At 40.8% G+C, this 13,145-nt stretch overlaps 1 protein-coding gene and 1 non-coding gene across 5 annotated transcripts in view; one reads left to right on the plus strand and one right to left on the minus strand.

The window, feature by feature from the left end:
- The window catches only part of CDC123 (cell division cycle 123), a 60,263-nt gene that overhangs the window by 2,239 nt on the left and 44,879 nt on the right, over positions 1 to 13,145 (plus strand). For 3 of the 4 annotated variants that reach the window (XM_030323201.2, XM_030323205.1, XM_030323204.1), the window contains exon 2: positions 1,534 to 1,605. The exons of the other annotated variant lie outside the window; for it this stretch is intronic. In XM_030323201.2, the coding sequence (XP_030179061.1) occupies positions 1,534 to 1,605 (72 nt within the window). The remainder of the gene's footprint in view (positions 1 to 1,533; positions 1,606 to 13,145) is intronic. 4 annotated transcript variants of the gene reach the window in all.
- Positions 5,940 to 6,061, minus strand: LOC115519608. Its single transcript, XR_003970603.1, has one exon. It is a non-coding gene; the product is annotated as a U6atac minor spliceosomal RNA (small nuclear RNA).

The following is a 13,145-nucleotide window of genomic DNA, read 5'->3' on the forward strand; positions in this document are numbered from 1 at the left end:
CAGAGATGACTAGGTGGGTAAGAATACAGGTTTATTTTTTGATGAGTTCTAGAACTTTGACTCAGGCTTAAGAATCATTAGCTAGATAACTTTGGGCCATCTGCTTTACTTTTTAAAATCGGTTATTTTCCTCAAACATAAAAGCTATATTAAATAATCTTTTAAGCCCCCTTTTACCTTTAAAATTGTATTAGAATAACTTGTCTGTGTGTATACAATTATGTCCCCTTGGTCTAGAATCAGATAAGATCTAGAATTCTAGAATCTAGAAGAGGATACTGAATGTATAAGGTACTGAATGGGATATAGAATGGAGTAGGTACTTTGTCATTTAATTCTTTTACATCTGTTGGACAGACCTCATTGGACTCTGACCTGACTTGGATTTCAGTGACCTATCTAAGCTCTTTCTGGACAGCCTCATTAGTTTGTGTAAAGCACATTCTCGCCTGGAGTAGCACTTAACATGCTAGATGGTGATTTTTTTTTTTTTTCAGCTTTTGAGTTTCATAGTCTCACTTGAAATGGGTTAAAGTTTAGCAGATTTACAAATAGGGTAGTAAGATCTAGTGGTTGACCTTAAAAGCCTGAAGAATTAAGCTTTTCAATGTAAAATTGTAAAATTCGACAAATCAGATATTAGTTTTAAGAACTGAACTAGCCCATGAATAATCTCTGTGCACACAAACCATTTCTGATTTGCCAGAAAACTTAATAAATGATGCATGAGTCGATGTCCTCTTGACTCTGAAAGCAAGCCATCATTTCTTTTCAGTTGTTAAAGACTATATGCCTCAAGGTCAAAATAATAGCATTACGTTTAGGTATCTGTTGCAGAATTTCTTGATGATTTATTATTACAGAGTAAAAAGCAGATTATCCCATGAGATTCTGAAGTGACTTCAGGTTGTGGCTTTGCCCTCCCTTAATTGTCTGAAACAAATTAAACTAAAGCAGCTTTCTAGCTCTGACAGTCCAGTCTGCTGAATGGGATTCCACCAAAACACATCCAGACACATGGTGGATTCTTAGCCTTAGGTGCTCACTGCCAACCAAGGAAGGGTTTCCAGATCCTAAGGCTACCTCTGTCTTCTGTCGTAGAAGGTGGTCAGATGCTGTAAATTTCTGATTTGCTTACTGCATTTCCTGTGTTGCTGCAGATATCTGCTGGTGTCTGATTTCTGGAAGGCCCATGTACTCACTCAGAATTCTCTTGAGCTTGTGCCTTTCATGCTGTAATTTCAGTACGGTTCTTTGGATTTGGTGGTTTTTTGTTTCTTCACCACGGTTGTTAATATATGAGCCGAATTTAGTTTCCCACAATCTTTATTGATACTGTTAATTTTCAGTCTCCTATCAAATGTACATCATTAACATTTCCCATTTTATTTTAAAATAAAGGTAACAAGTAATTAAAAAATTGAGTTTGGAATTTTTCTCTCTGCTTATGATTGGTCTTTTAAAATGATGCCTTTTTGGTAAATTTATTTATTATTATTGTTTTTTTTGTTTTTTGTTTTTTGTTTTTTTTAGTGTCATTCTTCCACTTCCTCAGAATGTGAAGGATTATTTACTCGATGATGGAACTCTGGTGGTTTCAGGAAGGTAAAGTGTACCAGGAAAAATTCTTTAAACTTTATCACAAAGAAATGTTGCAGTTATTAGATCTCAATAATTACCAGGTAAAATAAATACATTAGCTTTGGCACAATTCTCTCCTTTTTTCTCCCCCTAGTTAAAATTACATCCTGATCTTTGTCCTGTATTTCTTGTCAGTGTTCAATTAATAAGACTCAGAATTGAGTACTCCTTCCTCTGATAGTTGCTGGTTGTGAAACTGGGCAGTTCCTTCCATCTCTTGCTTGAGAAAATGGAGGGGGTCGGGGGCAGGAAGAGGGCCCATTAAGACCCTCTGAAGTTCTTCAGCCTTTTTTCTCTTTTTCTTTTTTTTTTTGAGATCTTTCAACTTTTAAGATAAAAAATTAATTGTCCATTACAAATAGAAAGCTTTACTAGGGTATCGTGTAATTCCTTAACCTTTTCTTCCCCATGGTTAACCCCCCTCCACCTTCTCTGTTGCTGTAATTCCTCTAGTTATAAAGGGACGACATTACCATGCTTCAGTCTTTTTAGTGCAAACTTGAAAAAGTTTAAGAATCATAGAATGTAATGAAGTTCCTGGTTTTTCATTCAGGTTTCTGCTCACAGGTCATGTTACCTAAATAAATGCTCATCCCTCACTTCCTTTCTGAACTAGCTTAACAGGAACCCTTGGTGTACAGAACTCCTTTTTTGTAGAATTCCAGGTTGGAAATAATTTTCCCTTGGAATTACTATTATTATCCTTTTTTTTTTTTTTTTTTTTTTAAGTATTCTTCACGCCCAGCATGGAGCCCAACACAGGGCTTGAACTCATGACCCTGCGATCAAAACCTGAGCTGAGATCAAGAGTCAGATGCTCAACCGACTGAGCCACCCAGGCGTCCCTCCCTTGGAATTGTTTAAAAAAATTTTTTTTGTTGTGATAAAATGCCCATAACATAAAGTTTGCTATCATAATTATTTTTCAGTGCACAGCTCAGGGGTACTAAGTGCATTTATAATGTGCAACCATCACCACCATCCACCTCCAGAACTCTTTCCGTCTTGTAAAACTGAAACTCAGCCCCCATTAGACACGAACTACTCATTTCTCTTCCCACTAGCCCCTGCTAACCACTGTTCTACCTTCTGTGCCTATGATTTTGAGTACTCTAAATACCCCACATGAACAGACTCGTAGGGGATTTGTCCTTTTGTGACTGGCTTTATTTCACTCAGCGATAATGTCCACAAGCTTCACCCATATTCTAGCATGTGTCAGAATTTCTTTCCATTTAAGGCTGAATACTGCTTCATGGTATGAGTGGGCACATTTTGGTGCCTCACTTTTACTCTTTGCCTCATTTTATTTTTCTGCATAATACTTACTTCCATCTGGCATAATTCCCATAATTGTTCTGTTATTAGAATGCAGGCTTCATGAGAATGGGGACTTGGACAGGTCTGTTCCTGGAGCTTGGGGCAGTACCTGATACGTGAGAGGTGCTTGGTAGACATTTGTTGGATGAAGGAACTTGGGAATAGAATTGTGTGTGTTTTCAGTAACACTAATTTCATACTCCGCTTCCCTTTCTCTTGTGAATTTTCTGTGTAGTTTTCTGGATTACATTTCTGTTTTTGGTTATTCTTAGCCTCATAATAACCCGAAGATTGTTAATGAGAGTCTCATGAATTCTAATTGCAGGATAAGGAAACAGTAGAATAGTTAAGCAAGACTCAACTTTGGGGCACTTAAAAACATAATTTTATTATTCTCAAGTCTAGAACAATAATGAGTTTATTTCTATAAATGGAACTGTAGAGGCGCCTGAGGGGCTCAGCCGGTTAAGCACCCGACACTTGATCTCGGCTCAGATGATGGTCTCATGGTCCGTGAGATCGAGTTCTGCCTCAGGCTCTGCACTGACAGCGTGGAGGCTGCTTGGGATTCTCTTTGCCCCTCCCTGTGCTCTCTTTCTCACTCTCTCTCTCAAAAATAAACAAATGGGACTATAAAGAAAATAATTTCTAACATTAGAAAGTACTGGGTAGATTTCCGTATTGCAAGCGTATTGAAGAGCTCCGTGTTGTTTTTCATTGACCAGGTGTTTGTGCGAGCTTGTGGCGTGGGTGGGCCCTGCTAAATACCGTCGCACGGCTCTGTGGCACCTTGCCGCACAGTAGTGCACCTATCAGAGAGGGATCCTGCCCTTTTGGAGTTGGCGGTTCAGCTTCAAGTGTGTGGGAGTGGATCCAGCCTAGTGCCGGTCCTCCAGTCCCGTTGCCTGCTGGCAGATCATGTCTTTGTAATTTCTGGTGCTCTGTGCTTGGGTTTCCCTGTCCGTAAATGGGGTGACTGACACCCTAGAACTTACTGTGGGTTGTTGCACAGATGAAAAGAGATAATGTGTCAAATGTTTCGCCCAGTGCCTGGTCTACTGTATGCTCTGAAGAAACACCACCTGCTCTCACCATCATCATTGATCTCACCTGGAAGATTAAGCAAGCACACCAGTAAATATGTAACTGAGAATTCTGATGAGACTTTAAATCACTGGGGGTGGGGTGGCTGAAGATGGCAGGGAAGGACAGAGAATACCCTGAAGAAGTAACTTAGGAGCCTCTCAGTCAGGAAGTTTGGGTGGAAGGTAGTCAGTTGATGGGTGGAGGGAAAGATCTTCCAGGCTGAGGGAACAGCATTAAGGAGTGCTCTGAGGCGTGGAAGGTCTTGATCTGCGGGGAACTACAGGGAGTCATGCAGCTGGAGCACGGAGGGCCGAACGATGCAAGAGTTGGTTGGTGCCACCCGGGAGGTAGTTAGGGAGTGTGTGGGAGTCCTGTTAAAGATTCTAGTATTTATTCTGAGGTCAGTAGGAATGCATTGAAGAGCTCAGAACAAGACAGTGACTTGAGCAGATTTCAGGGTTTGAACTGGGACCGGTTACCGTGTGGGAATTGAAGACCGGTTAGGAGGATGCTGCATTGGACCGAGTTAGAACTGACAGTGGCGTGAACTACGATGGTGACACTGGAGGGGAGATGTGAGTGGATGTGAGGTGTTGGAGCTGCACCGTCAGAACTTGGTGACAGAGAAGGAGCTGGCAAGAATTACCCTCTCGTTTCTGGCTGAACATCTGGATGGACGAAGGTGTCATTTACTCTGGCTGAGAAAAACCTTTGATTTGAAAAGGGCAGTAATTTTAGGTGGGATTATTTTTATAGGTAAAAACTTGAAAATACAGGTGAAATTTAAATGAGGTACATTTACAATAAAATGCACAGATCTTGAGTGTAACGTTTGATGAGTTTTGATAAATAATGCACACTTGTTTCATCACCTTGCCATTGAAAGTATCAAACATTTCCGGGGCATCTGGGAGGCTCAGTCGGTTAAGCGTCTGACTTCAGCTTAGGTCATGATCTCGTGCAGTTTGTGGGTTTGAGCCCCGTATTGGGCTCTAAGCTGACAGCTCAGAGCCTGGAGCCTGCTTCAGATTCTGTGTCTCCTCTCTCTCTGCCCCTCCCCCCCACTTGTTCTTGTTCTCATTCTCTTTCTGTCTCTCAAAAATAAACATTAAACAAAAAAGAAAGGAAGAAAGAAAGAAAGAAAGAAAGAGAAAAAGAAAATCAAACATTTCCAGTCCCTAGGAAAGTCCCTACTCTCCCCTGTTGGTCAATCCTGCCCACCTCCTCCAACTCCACCCCAGGCGAACACTGGTCTGATTTCTGTCTCCATGGCTTAGTTCTGTCAGTTCTAGGCCTTCGTGTAAGTGAAATTATATAGTATGTATTTTTTTGTGTCTGGCTTCTTCAACTCAACATAATGTTTTTGAGATTCATGTGTTACTTTGTTTCATTGCTAAGTAGCTTTCTTCAAACCTGTCTTTTTGTTTTAAAGATATTTGTAAGTAATCTCTGCATCCAGCCTGGGGCTCAGACTCACAACCCTGAGCTCACGTGTTACATGCTCTATTGACTGAGCCAGCTAGGTGCCCCCGGATGTGTCTTTTTAAAGCTCAGTGTTGTTTTGTGTGCGGGTTTGGTTGTGCATCCCTCTCAGCATATTCTTTGCTGTCCTAATCTTTTCATTTTTTTCCTTGGAGTCCATGCTATTTTTTTCTTTTTTATTTTTTTAACCTACGATTTTTTTTTTTAAGTTTTTATTCAAATTCCAGTTACCATACAGTGTAATACTAGTTGCAGGTGTACAATACAGTGATTCCACACTTGGAAACATCACCGGGTCCTCATCATGACAGGTGCGCTCCTTCATCCCCATCACCTTCTTCACCCATACCCCCACCCACCTCCCCTCTGGTGACCAGGTGTTTGTTTCCATAGTTGAGAGTCTGTTTCTTGAAAAATGATGGTTGGTGTGTCACAGTAGTTGGCGGTGCCTTAACCGAATGTGTGTGGTCAGACCTGAGGGCCCCTTCCGTCCTTGTCAGGGGGAGTGCTGACATCTCAGCTCAGACAACACTTGCTATTCTAATCTTTTTGACTTTCCCAGGAAGAGTACGGGGGTAAAAAAGTAAAACGAGAACACCCCATGAAGCTTTAATTAACCCAAAAAGAACATAATTTAACTTAACCTAAAGGGATAATTAAACTTTAAATGGGTTAACAGTTTTGGTGTGAGTGACCCTGGAGAACAAAACAACCTCCAGGTGATTACAATCTAGATGCACTGGTTACAGTATCACATCACTTACCGATCCACGATATTGACCAACGGAGCAAGTTACGCTAGGGAAAACAGCACAGTCCTATCCTGGGGTTCATATCGACAGTAGGGTTTATGGCTTCGGATCCGGACATCCCAGTGGTTTCATTTGTTCAACTATTGAAGTCCTGCAGGCCAGAATATCTCTATTCAGGCCAGAGTAATCCAGGTTGGTTTCTGTCTATCAGTAATTTCTCCCTGAGTTCAGATAGTCACAATTAGTTGAATGAGTGTGTGTGTGTTTAAAATATTAATAGAGTACCACAATTGTGTCTATTAATATGTGGACATTTTAGCTCTTTTATATGGGATGTTTCCCTGCATCGAGGAATACAGTATTATAGTTACAAATAAATAGAATGGAGTTAATGGACTAGACTTACTGAATATTCTTTCTATTGTGAGTAGGCCAGTAGTGAACTATGGCTGGTAGACACAGATCTGTTGATTAGGCATCTTTCCTTAGCATAGACTATGGGAGTTGTGTATGACTCAGTTTTGTTTGGTAAGATAAATTCTGAAATGGTACGGAGTGGGAACAATATGAATGCCTAGAGATTCCGTCATGTGTAAAAGATGCCCCACCTTATTATTAATTACCAAAGGAGTACTTGCTTATTATAGTAAACTTGAAAACTTTATAGAGAAAATATAAAGAAGCAGAAAAAAATCACTTATAATTCTAGTACCTAAAAGCAAATCCTGTTCAAATATTGGAATATCTTCTCTAGTCTTTTTAAATACATTTTTTAGCCTATCTTATGAGCATACTACATTTTATATAATACGTAATGTCCTATTTTATATAATTTATACTATATTCATCTAATATGTAATACGTATTATACGTAATACATGTTTGTATATAATATATATTTTATATAATATATAATTTTATATTCTTTATTTCAGTGAACACAATTGTGTAATTTTCCATGTGTTTTTAAGTTTTTTTTAAATTTTTAAAATTTTTTATATTTGAGAGACAGAGCTCAAGCAGGGGAGGGGCATAGAGATGAAGACAGAATGTGAAGCAGGCTCCAAGCTCTGAGCTGTCAGCACAGAGCCTGACGTGGGGCCCGAACTCACTAGCAATGAGATCATGACCTGAGCCAAAGTCGGATGCCCAACCGACTGACCCACCCAGGCACCCCTCCATGTGTTTTTCAAATGGCATAAGGTTATTAAAAAAAAAAAAAATCTTTTTTTAATGTTTATTTTTGAGAGAGAGAGAAAGAGACAGCGTGAGTGGGGGAGGGACAGAAAAAGAGGGAGACACAGAATCCGATGCAGGCTTCAGGCTCTGAGCTGTCACCACAGAGCCCGACATAGGGCTCAAATCCACAAACAGTGAGATCATGACCTGAGCTGAAGTTGGACGCTCAACCGAGCCACCCAGGCGCCCTGGCATAAAATTATTTTTAGTAACTGCATAATTTCCATGGATATGTACTTGCTATAATTAATTCCATAGTTGTTGGGCATTTAGGTCATTTGCAAGTTTATAGAAAAATAATTCCTCAGTGAACATATTTTTGCATGGAACACCGTTTGCACGTAGGATTATTTCTGTACAATAAGAATCCTAGAGTCCAGTTATAGGAGTCTTGACTCCTGTATTGACTAGTATTGCCAGATAGTTTTCACTAACCGTTGTACCAATTTATATGTTTAACACTAGTGTATTAAGGTACTTATCTCAGAAAGTGGATTTCCTAATTAAATGCTTTCCTCTAGGTTTCCAAGTTAGTTGGTACAAAGAAATTAAAAGGCAGACCAAGGCTGTGAATATAATTTCTTCAGTTTCATCTCTCATGAAGTGAATGTGGCCTTTTTGCTCCTCCAGCTCTTACGTACGCTCCTTAACCTGCCACCCAGTGCTCCCTGTGTGTGTTCCCCAGGTCAGTGGGTTGATTTTCATTGCAGATACAGGATATCTGCTATGGTCAGAGTGTTTGTGTGGCCCCCAAATTCATATGTTGACATCTTGACTCCCAAAGATACTCGGTATTAGAAGGTGGGACCTTTAGGAGGTGATTTGGTCATGAAGGTGGAGCTTTCGTGAATGGCATTTGTGCCCTAATAAAAGGTACCCCAGAGAACTCCCTTGCCCCCTCTGCCATGTGAGGACACGGTGAGAAGGTGGCCATCTGCAGCCCAGAACCTGACCCTGCAGGCACCCTGATCTTGGCTTCCAGCCTCCAGAACTGTGAGAAATAAATTCCTGTTTATAAGCCACTCAGTATAAAGCCACTCAGTGTTTTGTTTTAGTGGCCCAGACAGACTAACTTAATATCCCATTTTAAACATGACTTAAACAAGGAGGCAAATGAATTATTTCAGAAGTCCTATGACATGGTAATTGTTGGGAAGTGTAGTAGGTCAGTGATGCTAGGACTCAAAAAGAGCTTCTCTGTGAACTTCTTGATTCTCCTCTCCAGGGTCCAAGTTCACCATAGTGATTTCAAGCATCACGTCCTCACACTGTCATATCCAGAAGCCAGAAGAAAGGAGATCCTGTCTCACATTCCTCTTGAAGAGCAGAGCAAACCTTCTCAGGAGCTCTCTGTCCCTTGTTGGTCAGGGGTGGGTCCCCCTCAGTGGCAGGGCATTGGAATAGCCATGAGCGGTGGACTGGTCTGTAGGTACTGGCGTGGTTAGGGAGAAGTCCTCAAGGCACAGGGGCACTTAGTTTCTGAACAAATTGGAGGTTTTATTAATAGAGAAGTGGGGAAATGGGTATTGGGGTTTCCATAGCTCTTGATTCTTCATTCCTAATCTCCCATAACCTCCACATGCAGTACTTTTTTTTCATTTCTGCGTTTCACCTCTGTAAGGGATCTTGTTTACATGTTTAACTTAGTACGGAGTCTGGGCCTAATGAGTATGTATTGAGTGAATGAATGAATAAATGAACATGGTTACTTCACTCTCTTCCACGGTAGAGTCAAATGAATAGTATAGACCAAGGCTGATAACTGGGTTTATCTTGTTTGCCAACTCAGATCTGGTAATGGTTTCCTAGAGTGATGTGTTGAGAAGGATTCTGAGGCTGCATCCAGGGTTCAGTAAGAAAGAAAGCTTGGTTCGATTATTACTGTCTGTAGTGGGTTGGGAAAGGAGGCTGGTAACATCCATTTCTGAGACAAGTGAGTCATTTTTTGCACATTATTAGGTGCCTAATATGAAATGGGTGCTGAGTGTGTTACTGAGATAACAAGATGGGTGGGGTATCCTACCTTGGGAATCCACGTTCAGTGGCCAAGTTAGATGTAAATAAATAGGTGTCTGGGTTTTGTTTTTTGTTTTTTGTTTGTTTGTTTTTTTAATAAAAGCATCCATATTCTGATAAGCATGTTTTTCAAGTTTAAATAATCACTGTAAGCTGCAGTAGAGGTGATACTTGAACTGGTCTCACAAATTGGGTCTGACTCAGGTGGTCTGACTCATTGCTTCCAAGAACTAATCTTGATTTGTTCCTTTCTGGTCTTGAGTTCTTTCTTTCCTGACCTGTCTCCCTTAAGGCAGAATAATAATAGACACCAGCTATTAAACACGTGTTGCATATGTTCCTGATTTGAATCCTCACAACTCGAGAGTAGCCCCTCTCTTTTGGTTTTGTAGACGGGATAATGGGGCAAAGCTCTCGACTAACAGTGGGAGAACTGACACACTCAGACCATGTCTTTTTCCAAAGCCAGTGCTCTTAAGGGTTCCCATTGCTCTGTGCTGGAGGTGATACAGGAAATACAGAATAGTTCTAAATATTAGCATCATACTTTGACCATTCCAGTCATCAGTGTTTAGAGCTATACCTTAGAAAGTCTAGTAAACTTGAGAATTTATACCTTCCGTCATCATTTACAGTGATCCGGTTTTGTGAGCTACCTCAGAGTAGGCATTGTGATAAGTCCTTCTAAGAACTATATGAAGACACTGATTATAAACATGATTTTTCAATGTATTTCATTATACAATCAAAAACATCTGATGTTTTAGAGTGGTAAAACACACTTTCAAGTTCATTGAGTACCTTTTGTGTGATGGAGCCACATTAAAGATGATAATGTCATATTTCAGGATGTATGGTGTTGAAAGAGATGCAAGAGAAGGAAAGGCTGTATAGCTCCTTGAGCAGGGAACTCACAGGTGACAGTGTTAGCATTCTCATTATACTGCAGGGTCTGGGTCTTAGCTTTGTGGATCTGGGAACTCTATTCTTGAGGATTACAGAGGACTGATTGAACTTTAGAGACCTGGGGTGCCTGACTGGCTCAGTAGGTCGTGCACACAACTCTTTATCCCAGGATTGTGAGTACAAGCCCCATGTTGGGCATAGAGCTTACTTGAAAAAAAAATGTAGGGAACTGATCTGCATTAACCAAAATCACACCAGATTGACTGATTGATTAAATTATTGATAAGTCCATGTGTCAGTTTCTTGATTTATAAAGGAGGATATGCCATTCCAGTGATTGCTGCCATAACACTTAATTTATTAAGCCCTCAAATTTGAATGGAACCACTGTTGGTAGCTTTGTATTTAACAATGTACTTACACTAATTATTTCTTAGATGCTATCTCCACCTTTCTGTTATGATATTTGAAGATTTAGTTTTCTTACACCCTCGAGATCTTCATTACAGCTTTTGGTTAAATCACTAGTCAGTGGTCACAATGTTATGATGTTACTGTTGGCTGCTGAGCCACGTTGTGTACTATGATGACCTTTTTAAAAAAAATTACTTTTTGTACTTCTTTTCTTCTTAAGTTTATTTTGAGAGAGGGCACACGTGCAAGCAGGGGAGGGGCAGAGAGAGAGAGAGAGAGAAAGAGAGAGAGAGAGAGAATCACATGCAGACTCCACGGCATCAGCACCGAGCCCGACTCGGGGCTCGATCCCACAAACTATGTGATCATGACCTGAGCCCGAGATCACCCAGGCGCCCCAACCTTTTCTTTTTTTATAACCTTGTTTTCTCTGGAACTACTAGCCAGCTTCATTAAATTTACTTAATTCCCATATGTCTGTCACTAATACTTAGTAATTTTTCCAGTAAACAGGGCGTAAGCCTGTTAGCTGTTTCTCTAAACACTCCAGGACATTTCAGATCCAGCGGGTCCATTTTCCTTTCCCAGATTCATTTTAGCAGTCCATCTTCCTGTTCCAGTCTGGCAGCTCTTCAGGGCTAGTATACAGTTGTTACCTTGGAACTTTCCTATTCTGTGCCCGATTTTCTTTTCCTTGGATATCACGTTTTTGGGTCTCTTGATTTACCCGTTTTATTGAAGCACATGCTCTAAAATGCATAGGAAGAAAAACTTTGAGTCTTTTCATACCTGGAAAACGTTTTTATTTTACTCTGGATTTTTTTGAGGGGGTGAATTGGCTTAGTATGGGATCTTAGGCAGAGTATTTCCCTGTGATTTTGAAGGCATGGTCTATCTTCCATAAAGTCCCATGTCATTCTGATTTGTGTTCCTTTATTGTGACTTGGTTTTCTTTATGAATGTTTTTGAGAATTCCTCTTTCATGTTTTTACATTTCACAATAGCCCTCTGTATTGCCCAAACGTATTGACTTAAAAACAATGAACACTTTGTCAGTGATTGCGTCGCTGGGTGTTGAGAGTTCTCCTTGGGTCTCTCACTTCCTGCTTACCTTGCTAGCAGAAGCACTGATGCCTTTTATTCTTGTTATCTTTTCAAGGATGTTTATATAGCAGAGAGCCTTCGAAGGTAGAGATAGCAGCTCCCTCTCTAGCAGAGAACAGGTTTTTTATTGTGTGGGACAGGTGAAGACAGTGTTTCTGCCCTTGGGTCGGAGACCGAACCGGTTTACCTTGTAGAAGACGTGATTCCCTAAGTTCAGGGTTCCTCAGTTGTGATGCAAACCTGGGCCACACCTTGACCTCCCACGGGACTAGACGGGCCAGAGGGAACTGACGCCCATACTTCTTGACACTGGATGCGTCTTCTGTTGGTCTTGCTAAGGCATTCTTGTCGCTGTCGTCATTTGGTGGTTCTGCTAAGATGGCCTCGCTCACGTGTCTGGCAGTTGATGTTAGGCTTCTCTTCCCATGTGGACTCTCATCTCAGAAAGACTACCCTTCTGGGGGAGGGGGCCGGGTGCGCCTGGGTGGCTCAGTCAGTTAAGCATCAGACTCTTGATTTTGGCTCAGGTCATGATCTCATGATTTGCGAGTTCGAGCCCCATGTCGGGCTTTGTGCTGACAGCCTGGAGCCTGCTTGGGATTCACTCTCTCCCTCTCTCTCTGCTTGTCTCCCCCCCTCCCCAAATAAATAAATAAATATTAAAATTTTTTTTAAAAAAAGAAGAAAGACTACCCTTAGTTACTTTGCATAGGGTTGGCAGCATTCCAAATGTGAGAGTGGAGGCTGTAAAGGCTTCTGACACCTTGAATTACATGCTGTCACTTGTGCTACATTTTGCTGATCACAGTGAATCTTGATGCCAGTTTAAATGAAAGGAATGGGGAATTAAATGCCATTATTTGATGGCAAGTGTGGCAAAGTCGCCCTGCAGACGAGCATATCAGACTAGATGGCAAGAATTATTGTGACCATCTTTGCATAGCATTTAAGGTTTTTTTCCTCCATTCTCTATGCTGTGTACTTGGTGAGCCCTTTCATTCTAGAGACCTATTTTTCAGTTCGGGGACATTTAAAAATACTGTGTCTTTGATAATTTTTTCTTATTTTCTTGTTTCTCTTTTTTGAACTATTATTTAGATATTGGATCTTGCTGGGTTCTCTGAATTTTATCATTCCTTCTCTGTTATCTGTTTCTTTGTCTTCTTGGTTCTCCTTTCTGGGAAA

The sequence above is a fragment of the Lynx canadensis genome, chromosome B4 (genome assembly GCF_007474595.2).
Source record: "Lynx canadensis isolate LIC74 chromosome B4, mLynCan4.pri.v2, whole genome shotgun sequence".
NCBI classification, from domain to species: domain Eukaryota; kingdom Metazoa; phylum Chordata; class Mammalia; order Carnivora; family Felidae; genus Lynx; species Lynx canadensis.